The 15,532-nt window shown below is 40.1% G+C and overlaps 1 protein-coding gene across 1 annotated transcript in view; it reads right to left on the bottom strand.

Annotated features, from left to right (window-relative positions):
• mrpl23 (mitochondrial ribosomal protein L23) overlaps positions 1–7,612 on the bottom strand; it is a 55,656-nt gene extending 48,044 nt beyond the window's left edge. Inside the window, exons 1-2 of the mRNA XM_078257547.1 lie at positions 7,493–7,612; positions 4,713–4,835 (exon numbers count right to left, since the gene is read on the bottom strand). Of these exons, the coding sequence (XP_078113673.1) occupies positions 4,713–4,835; positions 7,493–7,512 (143 nt within the window). The 5' untranslated portion in view covers positions 7,513–7,612. The remainder of the gene's footprint in view (positions 1–4,712; positions 4,836–7,492) is intronic.
• Between the last annotated feature and the right edge of the window lie 7,920 nt (positions 7,613–15,532).

Raw genomic sequence — 15,532 nt, 5'->3', positions numbered from 1 at the left:
GCAGGAGACAGGCACTTGGTGCAGTTTGGAGGAACCTCAATCCTTCAACACGTCATCAACTATATGGCCCTCTTTTTTTATTTTGCTTTCGAAAAAATCTTTTATAAAAATGGTGATGGCCGAACCTCATTTAAGGCTGACACAGATGTTATTTTCTCTTTGAACTGCTCTTGTATCAGCTAATACAGCTAAATTATGAAATGGTATAAGTGGAAACTAGCATGATGACATACATGCCAAATAGCAAGAGTAACAGAGTACATAGGTAAATCTTTACCACTACTGGCTGAAAGACAGGAAAACTTCAAACTGTAGTCTCAAAAGACCAGGACCATTCCTCAAAAACAAACAACTGAATTGTCCCTCTGACATGTTAACGTTGTATATAAGCCTCTCAAACTTCATTTTATGTGTAACCTTTATTAACACACCATACAGTAAACATCCAAGGTACACCAAACAGTCCATACACACACATAACATCAAAGTACATTGTCAGAGCAGCTTAGTGGTGAGAATGAAACAGGAGAGTGGTTTTCTACGCAGATGAAAGGCAAAAGAAAGTCGCTCCTCATTGTTAGCCTGCCCCATTGTCAAGTTTGGGTCAAGATATGCAACTCACTACTTTAACACTCCCATCTACAGAGACAATACAAGCACAAAAGTTGCTCAACACTAAGTATCAAGATCATAATAGCAGACTTTGTTTAGAGGGAAAGCCATTGAGGAACCTGAGACTTGGGGAGAGAAGACAGTTGAGAAGTTGCGAGAATAAGAGCAGCATGTGAAGGAATATATTTATTGTTCGGGTTTTGGTCTGACAATAGAACAAAAATAGTTAAAAGAACAGGTCTCCAGGAGTCACTAAACTCCCTACAGAGAGACGGGTCAGTAAAGACTCGACAGTTAGTTACACCCCTTTACTGGCTTGCTACATGACTTCCTATGACCTAAACAGAGGTTAATTAGTGTGAAAAATAACCCAGTTTCCAACTTGAGCCATGTGTTTATGAAGTGGAACGAGTGAACAGAAACAGAGTGATTGCCATGGCGATCATAATATTGTTGGATCCAACAGGTACGGAACACTTGTCAGAGTGGAACGACAATGTGTGCTGCTGTGTAGCAGGGTCAGTTGTCTGATTACAGTGAGAACCCGCAGCATGGTCTGGTTTCATAGTTATAAGACTGCATAGTAGCATGAAATGTGACTGAGTGGTAGACTGAACACAACGTTCAGCGTTCTTTTCTTTGTGTGTGTGTGTGTGTGTCAGCACTGGCCTCTGGCCATGCCAGGTGAGGCACAAGAGGTGTGTGGGTGGGTGTAAACCCAGAAATTTGATGATCTTCCTTCGTGAGTGGAGAGGAAATAAAAACAAAGCACAAAAGGTTGGAGAACAATCAAAAAGACAAACAAATATGTCCCTCCAGCAGGTAGAAAGAGAATTACGAGAGAACACAGCCCAGGTGTCTCAAACAACAAGTGCCAAAGAGGGATTGGTTTTGGACGCCTTGCAAAGCGTTTAAGAAAAGCACAATAAACAGCAGAGCCCAGGGTGGGACAGAGAAAGACATGCGCAGATGATAGCAAGTGAGTGATACTGCAAAAAGCAAAAAAAAACTAGAAACAAGCAAGAGAGAACAAGACAGACAACCGTAAATATTTGGCTCCCAGGTGTCAATGAGAAAAAGGTCACCTTGTGTTATTGTCCTGAGAACGCCACAATAACCATTTCTCATTAACAGCTGTTTGGCACTACAACTTATCCACGCCAACACCGCCTACCCTTGAGAGTCATAACTACAACAGCTTTCACTGCCGTAATGACTCAGACTCATCAATAACCCGGGAGTGGGAGTGATATTTGGTTTGTGTCACTGTCTCTCCATGTGTGTCCATTTATTACATTGGGTGTATAAAAAGTAAAAAATAACGGTGTTTCAAGCACACACTGAGGCCCCAGCAGCATATCAATCAGCCATGCACCTCTCCCAGGCATCAAAGACTGCAAGAAAAAAAACTCTTACACACCCTTATAAAACACACATGCACCCTGCACTTACCCACTTTTGTGCATATATACACAAAGACACACAGAATGACTAACCCACACTGACAAGCAATCACACAGACACACTCACACAATTACATAAGCACCCTAGGAGTTTGGCAGAGAAGAGGCAAGAATCGGAGTGGGGGGCCAGGCACCTGGATGAACAGATTATGGTCTAAACCCCACCAGAGACACATAGATGATCTGCCTTAAACTTCAATTTTTCTCCCCAGTGTGGACTCTGGCCCTCTCATCGCCTGAGGAACACTGCTAACCTCAGTGACCTTGGCTCGCAGAGGTAGTCAGAATCAGCTCAACACTACTAAGTGCTGACTGGTAAGAACCTCCTGTTGTGTTTTATGACGGAATACGTGTTGTCCAAACCCACCAAATTGACTAGTCATAAGACAAGAAACAACACATATTCAGTATACACGTAGCAAAGGAGCGTTTATGTGCAAAATTAAGAGGCAGTAAAGTGGTATGACAGATAGTAAATACCCAATTGAACACGAGTTTTGGAGGTCAAGAACATTTCACTTTGGATATTAATATTGGCTCCTCGAGATCACTAATGTTTGACGTCTCACTGTCTACAACATGGCCTGAATCTCCACTGCAAAAGCACTTTCGAACTGACCTCCCACCCAACTGCCCATGTCAGCCTTTCATAAGTCATCATTGCAACGGAGCTCATTAAAGACAGCCATAACGTGGTAAGAGGTGTCTATACTGTTGAGGACTGAGCCACCGATTTTTGTTCTTGAGGCTGTCACGCCACCTGGTGGCCGTGATACACAACTCCAGCTGCATTATACTAGTCCAGCAAGACTGCTACAGTGCCAGCAAACCCAATTTATGGCAGCACAAAACGTGAAACATATGTTCATTATATAATAGTTCTGAGTGACACTAAACTACTACTATAGTTTAACAAAAGTAATAGCCTCAAATACATTTGATTCCAAATAAAATAACAGATTTTGTAGTCTCATAATATGAGCAAGTAAGCCGTTTAGCATTTTAATTGATGCAAGTCCACAAATTCACCTTTCAAACTATAAGGAGCTGTGATTGTGAGCAGTTGCAGCTTCAGAGGAATAAATGTACTGTAGTATGTATTGTTTGGCTTTATGGAGACTGGAGAAAGATGAACATAAAATTGCATTAGATCAAATGCATCAGATCAAGTTTGACATTTGCAATAATTCATAAGATTGGACATTATCAAGATAGTAAGAAATGTGTTCTAAGTTTGGTCTGAACGCTGTGAATTGAAAATTAATGACAGAAGCTGATAGTGGCCTTGCAAGTGAATTTCCCTTAGTAAGAACACGTATAAATAAAGTAGGATTAGGCATTAACAGGACAGCCACATGATGAGATTATTTACTGTGTCTACTATACATGTACATCAACACATAAACTGTTACTTATTTCCATATCACAGTAGTAGTGGTGGTAGTAGTAGTATAACAAACCAATAGACTAGTTAAGCGTCTTATATACTAGACGCAGCACAGCCCATTTTGCGTGTGCAAATGTGACGTCATGGGATCGGCGTGACTATTTATACCCGCACTGGTGCTCGCGACACTAGTTGCAGTCTTCTCCTGAACAGAGGTGGCGCTAATGAGCAAAGGCTACCGACGTTGCTCTTTCTACGGACTAGAAGAAGAAGAAAAAGGTAAACAACGGCAGAACTGGCAGCAGCATTGCCGTCAATGCTTCGATTTGATTCGATGACCTACTTGGTGGGATCAAGCCTTTCATTCACCATTGAAAAACTCATCTTAACCCAGTAAGTTTACAAGAGAGACTTGCAGTCACTGTGAGAGTCCTGGCATCCGGTTGTCGGCGAACCCGTTCAGGTCTTCCGTTTCCGCTTTGTCGCGCACCGCTGAAAAAAAAAAAGAGCCGTGCGCGACAGCTGGGCAGGATCCGGCAGGATATTACGTCATTTTGACGTCACGATGGCGCGCGCCACCTTGAATGCGTCTAGTGTAAAACACGCTTTATGCATCTAGTTGAGGGACATGAGGACAAAATAGTGGCATCAGAATACCAAAATGTATGTTAAAGCAAATTTTCAGTCACAGTAAACTCATCTAAATATTTAACCTCACTTGTGTCACAATCCCATTTTTGATAGTAAGAAACACTACTGATTGCAGACTAATATGATCTGCAAATCATCTGCTTTTCATTTATGTTTCCCTATTCAAAGAAAAATATACATATATTAACCTTTGTGCAAGAATATGCTGATCACTAAGAAGGTGTCATTTTTTACTTTAAAATGAAAATGCTAAAATTGAATTGGACAACAATGTAAATAATTATTAATTTAGGCCATGGGGAAATGTGGTGGGCATTGTTCACTTTTTTTATTTCATAAACAAAATTATTCAATCAGTTAATGAAAAAGTGAAGAGATTAAGCACTCACCTTTAAGCTTCTTAAAACAACGCATTTAATGGAAAGCACTGCCAACAATGAACCTTAAATCACTATCACCAATCACCAGCTCTCAATTGCCATTCCTAATAGTAATCCTTCTGATTGAGATATCAAAGTATGGGATTACAGTAGAGTACTCAGCCTTTGTATTTCCTTTAATGCACCTCTACCCAGTGACAGGAAAGATCAAAAACTTACTCCATTGGGATGCGAAACTGGACAGTGTCAGGAGGCTGCTCTTTTCCCGGCCTCACCAAAGTCAGGAACCAGTTGGGTCTGAAGATCCTCAGCTGAGGGTTTCCCAGCTGGAACAGAGGGTATCTGAGGGCAGAGGCAGACTCTTATCATCTAGTATCATTGCCAGACATCCAGTAGTATTTCCTACAATCATCACACTAACAACTGGGAAGATATTAGAGCTGTAGTAATGTATTTAGCATTGTGTGGCGCAAGTTTAGGTTCATTTGCTATAGCCGATTGTTGTCAAAAGTTGATAAAAGCAGAGATTTAAAAAATAAATAAAATAAAAGATCAAAAGAGGGCTGTGTAATGAAAACACACAGGATGTGATCACTGTTGGTGGTTTGCCATCCAAATCACACCAACCACATGCTGTGCCTTGATGTTATGTATGTATTGACGTATGGAAGTATTTGGGTCTTTAGCTGCTAAATGCTCCACTATGTTGGTAAGACATTTTGACTGTGTGCTATTCTGTGCTGGGCAGGAAGTGTACAGAGCTAAAATCAGCTGGAACCTTTTCACAGCTCTCGCAAGTGCCCAGCTCACATGAAAATGGCAAGTTTGAGATTTGTTTTTGTAGTCACACAAAAGAGATGCCGTGTCTTTCCTTACATTTTGTTAGCAAAGAAAAATCTGAAAGAAAAACAATAGTGCTAAGAGTTTCTTTTAAGAAAATACAAAGGTGCTGGGCCATTACTGGGCAGAGGAGGAATACATATACCTGTCGTTTTCCTTTAACTATGATATTCCAGATACGCCAACTTTCAGATTTACCTCCAAATGAAGTGGTTTAGATTATGTGGTTTCACTTGCTGTTTGTCAGATCGTCTAGCTGCCCCTATCTTCCCAGATGTAGGCAATTCATTTGGTGAGTGCAATGATAGTCATAACTACAAAAACATATAATAACAAACTGGAGTTATCCTTTAACATTGAATCAAGCCTGCTAAGCAGGCATATAAGGCATATCTTACATATAGACGAATAAAATATTATCAAAACAGACAGGTTTTTTTCAATCTGTGGAAAATCAAATAATGTTGAAGTCAAACATGACTGAATGACTTACAATGGCATTATTGCCCCGATGCAGCATGTAAGTATTTTACAGTCTATGGTATAGACACAGGTGAGTTACACTATTATCTAAAGACCATTACAACCACAGAGTCCAGTCATTTTATGAAAAAAGGTAGGACAAATTGCAACAGAAGCAAACTCAACTGATGTTGTATCCTCAAGTCCTGAGTATGGAAAAAAAAGCCCCGAAGAATCTCACTAGGGGAAAGTTTCGAAAAAGACCCAAATATAGCCTATTCATTCTTTTTCTCATGTGAATAGGCTAACATTTTAACCTTTAGATATCACCATGAACATTACTGAGTTGATTACTTGCATCAAGACAAACAAAAATATATTACTAGTTTTTTTTAAATTGTTTGTTAATATGGGCAAACATATTCTAATTTTGTATGTGCTAATTTGCATAAATACCACAACAGATCTAAACATTGGGTATAGCCAGGTGAAAATGTCTTGTTGAATCTTGTTGACATATAACAGTAAAAGACTTAATGTTAAGGTCTGAATGGAACCCATTTAGGCTACCCATCTACCCAGAATATCATCTTCATTCTCGTCACAGGCCATCTGCATTGAGTTTGTGCAGCTCACCAATAATAGTCGTACCACAGCTCAACACACATCCAGATGTTCCCAATAAATTGTAGTTGATCACCAGGTATGTTTTATTAACGTAGGTTGAATAATCCATGTAGGAGAAACAAAAGGAAATCTTTCTTACCTGAGTAACAGCTTAGTGACAGTTGACCTTGAATGAATGACTGCATCTCTGCCCCTTATAGTGACATTTGTTTGCCTCTATAATCTTTTACTGTAAGATGTCAACAAGATTCTACAAGACATTTTCACCTGGCTATATCCAATGTTTAGATATGTTGTGGTATTTATGCAAATCTGTGCATGCATTATTATGCACCGTTTGTATATTAACAAAATAATTAAAAAAAAATAAAAAACTTGTAATACATTTTTTGTTTGTCTTGATGTAAGTAATCAACTCAGTCATTTTCATGGTGATATCTAAAGGTAAAAATGTTAGCCTATTCACATGAGAAAAAGATGAATAGGTGTATGAATAGGCTATATTTGGGTCTTTTTCGAAACTTTCCCCTAATGGGATTCTTCGGGGCTTTTTTCCATACTCAGGACATATTGAGGATATAACATCAGTTGAGTTTGCTTCTGTTGCAATATGTCCTAGGTAGACCCCCATTTTGGCTTCAAATGACTGGACTAATATATATCTATGATTACAACGACATGGGTGTCATGGTAACCCGTATAGTTACTGTAACGTTACGACTTTAGCTGCATGTTTACGGCAGTTTGTTTTTAGCATAGCTAGCTAATGTTGGATCACGTTCTTGTTGCGTTACGTTAACACCACTTAAGATTCACAGTGATCGCATACATAACCGAAGAAAGCGCACCGACAATGTGTAAAACAAAAATAAAACACCGTGTGCGACAAGCTGCATTCAGCCATAACTACAGGGCAGCTAGCTAGAAGGCTGGGAAATGCTAACGTTAGCTGGATTTGCTAGTTTACCAAACTGCCAGAAAGGCGGAACAACAAAGATTGAATCTCTATTTGAGGCGTCTTTTCGCGTATTCACGCATCGAAACTAGGATAATAAAAACTCGACACTTACAATAGTCTTGTTACTGGCATCACTGGAACGGTTTTTGAGACATAAGTATTAGGTAGTTGTTTTGTAGTCTTTTCAAGGTTGTCAAATGCTACACATGCATGGATGTACTTCCGGGGACACTCGCACGGCGCATGCGCATTGAATTATGGTCCATGCCCTTGATGAAAACGTCATAGGTCTGCTGCGTGAATGTATCATGGATGTGTTGGGATGTATTAATAGCCTGCAGCTTTTAAATATGAATTCAAGGGGCACTGTGGGTATTCATACTAGAGTTTAATGCCTTTCTTAAAATCTGATATTGCTGCAGCTACACTGAGTCAAGGAAGTAGCCTAAATTAGACCTGTTCAGATTCAAGTTTTGTCACTGGACTTCAAAAAAGGATTTTGGGATGATATTTCGTAGTCTATAAAATCTTAATTAAAAGATATCAAATGAGTCTTTAAAATCTGAAAACACTGAACTACAAAGGTATATAGCCTGCCAATTACATAGGTAGTGAGAAAGTCTAATATTTAGCACTAAATCAAAAGAAAATGGATGAAAATATGGGACAAGAGCACCAAGAGTTCAGGTTGCGCACAGAATATTCAGTACAGTTTGATAGATGGAGAGGTAGATATCCATAAATAGACATTTAGATAGTGATGGTGAAACTGTATTAGAGCCTTGGTATGCAAAACATTTAATTGACACTTAGAAAATTTGTAAAATACCCTGAGTGCTATAATTTTCCTGTAAATACATGTTTTACACATCACAGAGATCACCAACTCTGATCTCTTCCTTAAATACCTACAGAGTTCATGTTATTTATTTATTTTTTAAATGTGTTCCCATTTTGGGAATGTCACTACTGTGAGTATTTTCTTAGGACACATATGATGAGAATGCAGCAGAGGGAGACCTTGTCTCATTCAAACCCTTTGCCCTGGCGTCTGACCTCACAGGCACTACAATGTGCCTGCAGCGGCGGTAGGAGTGATTGAAGGCCCCTTAGTGGAACATGAGTCCCTGGCTCAGCCTGTGACCTGGCAGGAAATGGACCATACTGACAGCCCACTCTATGCCAGAGTGGGAAGTTTCCATCAGTTAAGATGCCATGGAGTGTGTGTGTGTGTGTGTGTGTGTGTGTGTGTGTGTGTGTGTGTGTGTGTGTGTGTGTGTGTGTGTGTGTGTGTGTTTGTGTGTTTGTTTGTGTATGTGTATTCTTGTTTAACTCTATTCGTGGGGTCCAAAAACCAGGAATACAGTATACTTGTGGGGTCCAGACAGCTTTATGGGGCCAAAATGCTGGACCCCACAACTTTAAAGGGCTGTTTGAGGTTTAAGACTTGGTTTTAGGATTAGCGTTAGAATTAGGTTATGGTTAGGGTTAGGGTAAGGGTTAAGGTTAGGAATTTAGTTGTGATGGTTAAGGTTAGGGTAAGGGGCTAGGGAATGCATTATGTCAATGATGGGTCCCCCACAAAGATAGTGCCACACTGTGTGTGTGTGTGTGTGTGTGTGTGTGTGTGTGTGTGTGTGTGTGTGTGTGTGTGTGTGTGTGTGTGTGTGTGTGGACGGTGCTCAAGGGCAGTTAGGCATTTGATTATTATGCAGTTGTAATGTTTACCAGTTGGCACAGGTATTTATTGAGTGTTTTGCCTGAAGAAAAATAAATATTCAAATATTCACATATTTCATATTTACTTGTTTGTTGCTTTGAAAGTGGCTCATCTGACAGCTGATATGAGAGTGTACTGGAGATTCACAAAGGTGGTGAGGCGAAAGGCAGGGAAGGTTTCTTTCAAAACTACTGTAATGTGTACTTACCACTGCATATTACACAGTGAAACATTAGATTGTTCAATAAATGAACAATAAATGTTTAATAAATTATTAAGTTAAATTGAATTCCATAACGTCAACATGATTCAACATACAGAGAGTGTTTATTAGAGTACAGGCCATAATGGTCAAGCTGTTCCAGTAATATTGTGTTTTTATGTTGTGTTATTTGTGACTTGATGGTTGATGTTCAAATCCCCAGATGAGCCAGAAATATTCTTTTCCTTTCTTTTAAAATTATTGTCCCTGCAGCATGTGAATACTTGTACCTGAGACGATGTGAAACATAGTAACATAAAAAGTAGTGCATGCTCAGTCACCCTACACAAATACAGTATTCATAAATTAACTTAACTATGTAAAAATAAAAAAATGCACTTGGTACATGATGAATTTTTTACAAGACTGGATTATCAACTGCCCTAACACGCCAGTCTCTTAGGGGCCCCAAATGCCCCACAATCACTGTGACAATATATATATATGGTAATTGTAATAACTATACTATACTAATACTAATAATCAATATAAATATTATGAAATGAAAAGGGCCTTAATGCAACAGCATGTTATAGGCATTTTTTGGCATTATTACATAGTTGACAGTAAAGACATGACAAGAAATGATGAGAGTGATATAGGGAACGACATGCAACAAGCCTAATTGGATTTGAAGCTGGGATGATGCGCACCTGCATTTTTACCTAATCTTGAGACCCTGTCTCATAGAGCTGACCTTTGTGTAAATGTATTTTTAAGAGATTTAATATTCAAGTTGATATGGTGCATACATCAAGGAGAACTAAGTTGGGGAACACATGCTTGTTAGGGCCACCTCGGGTTATATCTTCCCTGGGGACCAACAGGTGGGTGGTAATCCAGTTCTGACTTTGTAAATGTGTCTATGTCCTTGTGATGACATGATTTGTGAAAATGTGCCTTTTTAAAGCATCAATACATTAATAGATACATTAGCAAAAAGCCAAATATGATTTTATGTTTGTAAGAATGATCTAGAGGAAAAAAAACGTTATTCTTTCACCGTACAATGAATTATTCATCACCTATAGCCTACCTATGTTGTGTGTGTGTGTGTGTGTGTGTGTGTGTGTGTGTGTGTGTGTGTGTGTGTGTGTGTGTGTGTGTGTGTGTGTGTGTGTGTGTGTGTAAAATGTGAGTAAGGTTGATTTCCACGTTCTTATGACCCTTACCTTGGCCCCAGACCTGGAGCTCGCTGTGGGTGCAGTTGCAGTAGCTGTACTCATTAGCCAATGTTTAGCAAGGCTGCAGCCAGTGCAGACCAGGCCAGCTCTAAGGGGAGCGGAGGGGGCCAGCAATGTGAACCGCTACAACCTTCAGCCAAAAGTCCGGTCTCACACTGTTATCCAACTCTGCCATTTATAGATGTGATTCAAGCCTGTTTGTTAATGCACACAGTTGGGCTCTTTGATGGAAAATAAAAGTTAACCACATTATCTAATTTCACTGATTTCCGTAAGAATAAAAACCCGATTAAAAATTTAACTTTTATTGCTTTTCAAATGACCGGGACAAAAGCTTACGAGTGTTCTGCTGCTCTCATTACTTTTAAATTTGCGCTTTGTGAAAATTATGTTTTTTTCTTCTTATGGTTCAGTTTTGCAGAAGTCATATTCTGGTTAATGGCTTGGCCACTTAACTGCCTGACATTTATGGTTACAGTTCCCAGTGACGCAACATTCAAACAAGCACACATACACAAAGCGTATCCCACACAAATGTATATGTATGCACACACATAACTTAGACCGATACTTAGTTGGACATGTAAGGTAATGTTGAGTTCCACCACCAATCAATTAATATTTATTTTAATTCAGACACTCAATGCCCTCAGTACATTTCCAACTAAGTGAGACTTACCTCACACCACTTTTGTGTGTGTGTGTGTGTGTGTGTGTGTGTGTGTGTGTGTGTGTGTGTGTGTGTGTGTGCGTGTCTGCGTGTCTGCGTGCCTGCGTGCATGTGGTTGTGTGTGTGAAAGAGAGAGAGTTAGAGAGAGAATTGGAAGGAAAGTTCAGGTCTGGGGCAGTGGAAAGTTGCTGTTTGTGTCACAGTACAAAAGGGGAGAAAGTAAGAGGAGGAGGGAGAGCTCTAGCAGCAGAGGTGGATGGACGGAAACTGTTCGGTCTAGAGCGAGATTGTCCCGCCTAGAGCGGGCGCTGGGGCCGTATGGAAACTTTTCCCCTCCGACTCTCAGGCAGCCGGAGGAAAAGTTGTCGGTATTGAATATCCTAGAGAAGAAAAAATGGAAACAGTAAATTGAAGATCCAGACATGAAGATGGAAAAGTTTGTCAGATGAAGTGAATAGTTTTTCATGTAACAGGACTGTTTAAGTGTTTCCGTCTGAAGCCACTTCATAGTTCCATGAGAAATATTGATGCCTTGAATCATTCCCCTAAATAGTTGCTCATGTGATAGTGATAACTTGAGTTTTTATATAATACTTTATGTGCAAAACACCTAATCCAAAGATGGTATCAGCAGCAGCAGCAGTAGCACCATAAAGCTACAGAGAAGTGGATGAAGAGTAGGTACAGGAACATGATTAAAGACAGAGAGAGCAATTAGTGAGAGTCCACATCTGATTCAACAGTGGCCTGTTAACGTCTGCGGTCACAGGCGAGGCTCATACAGTAGGCTTGGGCTACAGTATGTTATGTGTGTTATGTACCACAGTCAGAGATGAGACAGAACTGTGTCGGGGGAGCCAATTATTATTTTTGGTAGGAGTTGTTTATAAAACCATTCTCATTACTCGTTGACAATCTGTAGCAGATGTTCTATAGATGTCCTAGGAAGGCCTAAGTGGCTTGTTATCAACCATGGGTCGCTGAATAAGTCAGCCGATCTATACTAACATACTTAGACAACAACGCTACCCTTATGGCATGGCTCTATGAACAGGTTGGCTTAACGCTTTAATCCAGACTGATATATCTCAACAACTATTGCATGGATTAGCATGAATTTTGGTACAGCCCTTGCTGCTGCCTAGCGCATGAATCCGAGTGACTCTGGTGATCCTATGATTTTTTCGTCTAGTGCCACCAGTTGATCAAAGTTTTTTATTTATCCATTGAAATATTAGATGGATTGGCAAACTATTTTATACATTGTTCCCAGCCAATGAATACTACTGACTATGGTGGTCTCCTGACTTTTCATTTAGCACCATCATCTGGTCAAAGAATTTGAATATGTCCAATTCTTTGGGTATGATAAAATACCTGCAAAATTAAAAGCATTCCTATCAGCTGACTCTGTACTTTTATATTAAGTGCTCATTACCAAATATTAGCATGCTAACACACTAAACTAATTAATTATGACGTTTTTTTAATAATTGCAACTTAGAACTTTCTTTAGCCCGGATGAAGCCGTCTACTCGACACACAAACCCATTAGCCGCTCTGCCCTGCACCTAATTAAACCCATGTCCCTTTGCCATCAACACTAAATGAGTGGTCAGAGGCAGTGGCCGGTTCAGGTCAGATTCCTCTGTTTTTTCATGTCCCATGTTCACACTCTCCGAGGGAGCGGGTGCATGCCACGCAGCAGTCCTCTGCCTATTAATAGCCGCGAGGGATGGAGTCGGGGGGAAATCTGGATGGCGTGTAAATTTAGACCCTCCCTCCTGGATGTTCCGTTGATGTCATAAGCCCGACCTCTGACCCAGGAGCATGGCTGCCACAAGGCCCATGTTGAACTTGAATTTTAGGGGTCTGAATGCAAGCCTGCACACGCAAACACTTGCAAACAGTTATCCATCTACAGTACATGTACATGCACACAAATGCACTTATAAGATGCAACATAGGAAACAGCTTGAGGCAATGAGCTGTATAAATATGTCACCAATGATCACATGACAGCAACTGACACACTAATCGACTGTGAAGCTTCTTTGTCTTTCATTCTCAAACTAGTTGGTGCGTAGATAGAAGCACCATCTGTTTACTGCGAGAAGCGAAGTAACAACAGAATCGTCTGTCTCGTTCTATCCCAAAAGTTTGTCACTATGTCACCACAAAGTCACACACGATCTTGCGCTGATTTCCAGAGATTTTGAAATCAACTGTATTTGGAGTGAAGCAATTGTGCTCACACAGGTTCCCACAGCCTTATCCGCTGTCTCTGCCCCTGCCAGAGTTATATGATGGATCGGAGGTGGGGGCTGACACGCATAAACGGGGACAGGGGTAACTGATCTTCAAGGTATGTCAACCGACACTCTTGGGATAACTTGTGCACAGCACCACGGAAGATACCTTAACCTAAAAACATAACAACAATGTTCAAGCCATGATTCCTTTTGTCTTATTTTTTGGTCGGATAAAGTTGTTGTTGGATACTAATAGAGCCATGACCATGTTACAGTAAGTACTGTGTTGAAATAAATGGATAGTTACACTGGATTCAAATGTGATAACATGATTTGTATAAAGTTTAGGTTTCAGAAAGTTATGACAAAGAGAGTCAATCATTGCTTTACTTGTACATTCATATACATGGACATTGAATCAGTACATACTGTAAATATATTGTCAAACAGTAGTCCATCTACACTATGTTAACATTATAACTCCAGACACAATGGACGTTGACAGTTCAAATGCCACCTTACGACCAATCACATCACCCCCGGCTACCCTTGAGGCACTCATAAACAACATTCTTGCCCTCAAATGTCTTCTGCACTCCACATGAGCTACACAGTACAATACACTTCACACAATCTATAATATATTTTGATATATCACAACACACCCTGAATCCATCGCAGATTCTTTAAATGCTTCACTTTTTATTTCTGTTGTAATTCCCCTAAAGCATGAGCATGCAACATATTTAGGATACTTTAGGTTAGAGCTTTGGCTATACTAGAGCTTCAAATCATGGCGAGTATGTCTCACTGCAATACATATTTATTATTAACAACTCAGTCTCCAGTGTTGTGACATAATCAATCAATGTTTCACGTGTATCAGAATGTTATGGAAAGCAGTGTCACTATGTTGGTAAGGGAAATGCAAGAAATTTAAACTAATAGAAAGGTCAAAGAAAAGTGCATCTGGATTTAAAAAAAAAAGGAAATTTTGTATAATTGAAAATATATAGGGGGAAAAGTAATCTTAAATGACAAATATGATACCTGGTCATGGTGAGCGACAGTAGACAGAACTAGCTTCAGCAGGGATTTGCTGGTTGACAGGTGGTTCAATTTCAATTTGTAAACTGAGCTAAACTGTAAATGCAAACTGTCTCAACACCGTTTTAACCTCTGCATGCAACCAAGTCCCTGGATGCATAACACATCTTCAAAACCAAATAATTTCTGAAATTCCTGGGACAAGTGGAAGAATTATTAATCGCTGAAAATGTATGATTAACCTCTTGGTGAGTTTGATTAATAAGCCAATTAGATTTAACCAATTCAACCAAGCACACATTGCATGAAAACAGCACTGGTCTTAAATAGTCCCTGCTAAGATATCACTACACGATCAAATTTGGATAAGGCATTGCATTTGACGCCCCTGACCGTCTACCAAACCACCGGATGACAAGTCTCCACAGTCTTTGCGCACGGAGAGCGCACGGAGGGTTTTGCAAGCACGCATGGGGATCCCTCCCTTCGAGGCTGTCCGTGGCCTCCTCGCCCGGCGGGCAGTTCCAAGACTCAACCAAACCCCCCTGATCCCACATTTCCCTCTCTATACCTTTCCTCTGAAGAAACAACCCGGCGTTACGTCAGAAAGTGCAGGGCAAGCAAGACAACGTCTTAGGAGCTATTCGTAGGCATTGCTGCCAAACCCGGCTTGGGGCTGCTCACGAGCTCACTGCAGCCAATGCAATTTACAAATGAAACTCTTTTAAAACAGCAGCAGTATGTGGTAAGTCACTTATTCATTCATGCTGTTTTATTTCCTCGTTGGGATTTTTTTTTTTGCTCACAGCTTTCTTCACATGACAGGTCTTTGTTGCTGGCACAATTGCGCAAAAAAAAACAACAAGAGTGTAAACGGTGTACAGATAAAGAGTAGGCTGGTTTGCCCTGTAGCCTCACTGAAAACACCATGACATGATGAAGCAACAGAGATTTTTGACGCACAGAGATTTCTGCAGGATTTTTTGTGTTTGATTCTTTGCTGATCTCATAGACAAC

Source organism: Sander vitreus, chromosome 8, assembly GCF_031162955.1.
Source record: "Sander vitreus isolate 19-12246 chromosome 8, sanVit1, whole genome shotgun sequence".
NCBI classification, from domain to species: domain Eukaryota; kingdom Metazoa; phylum Chordata; class Actinopteri; order Perciformes; family Percidae; genus Sander; species Sander vitreus.
Note: the sequence above shows the minus strand (reverse complement) of the source record. Positions and strands in the feature narration are given on the sequence as shown.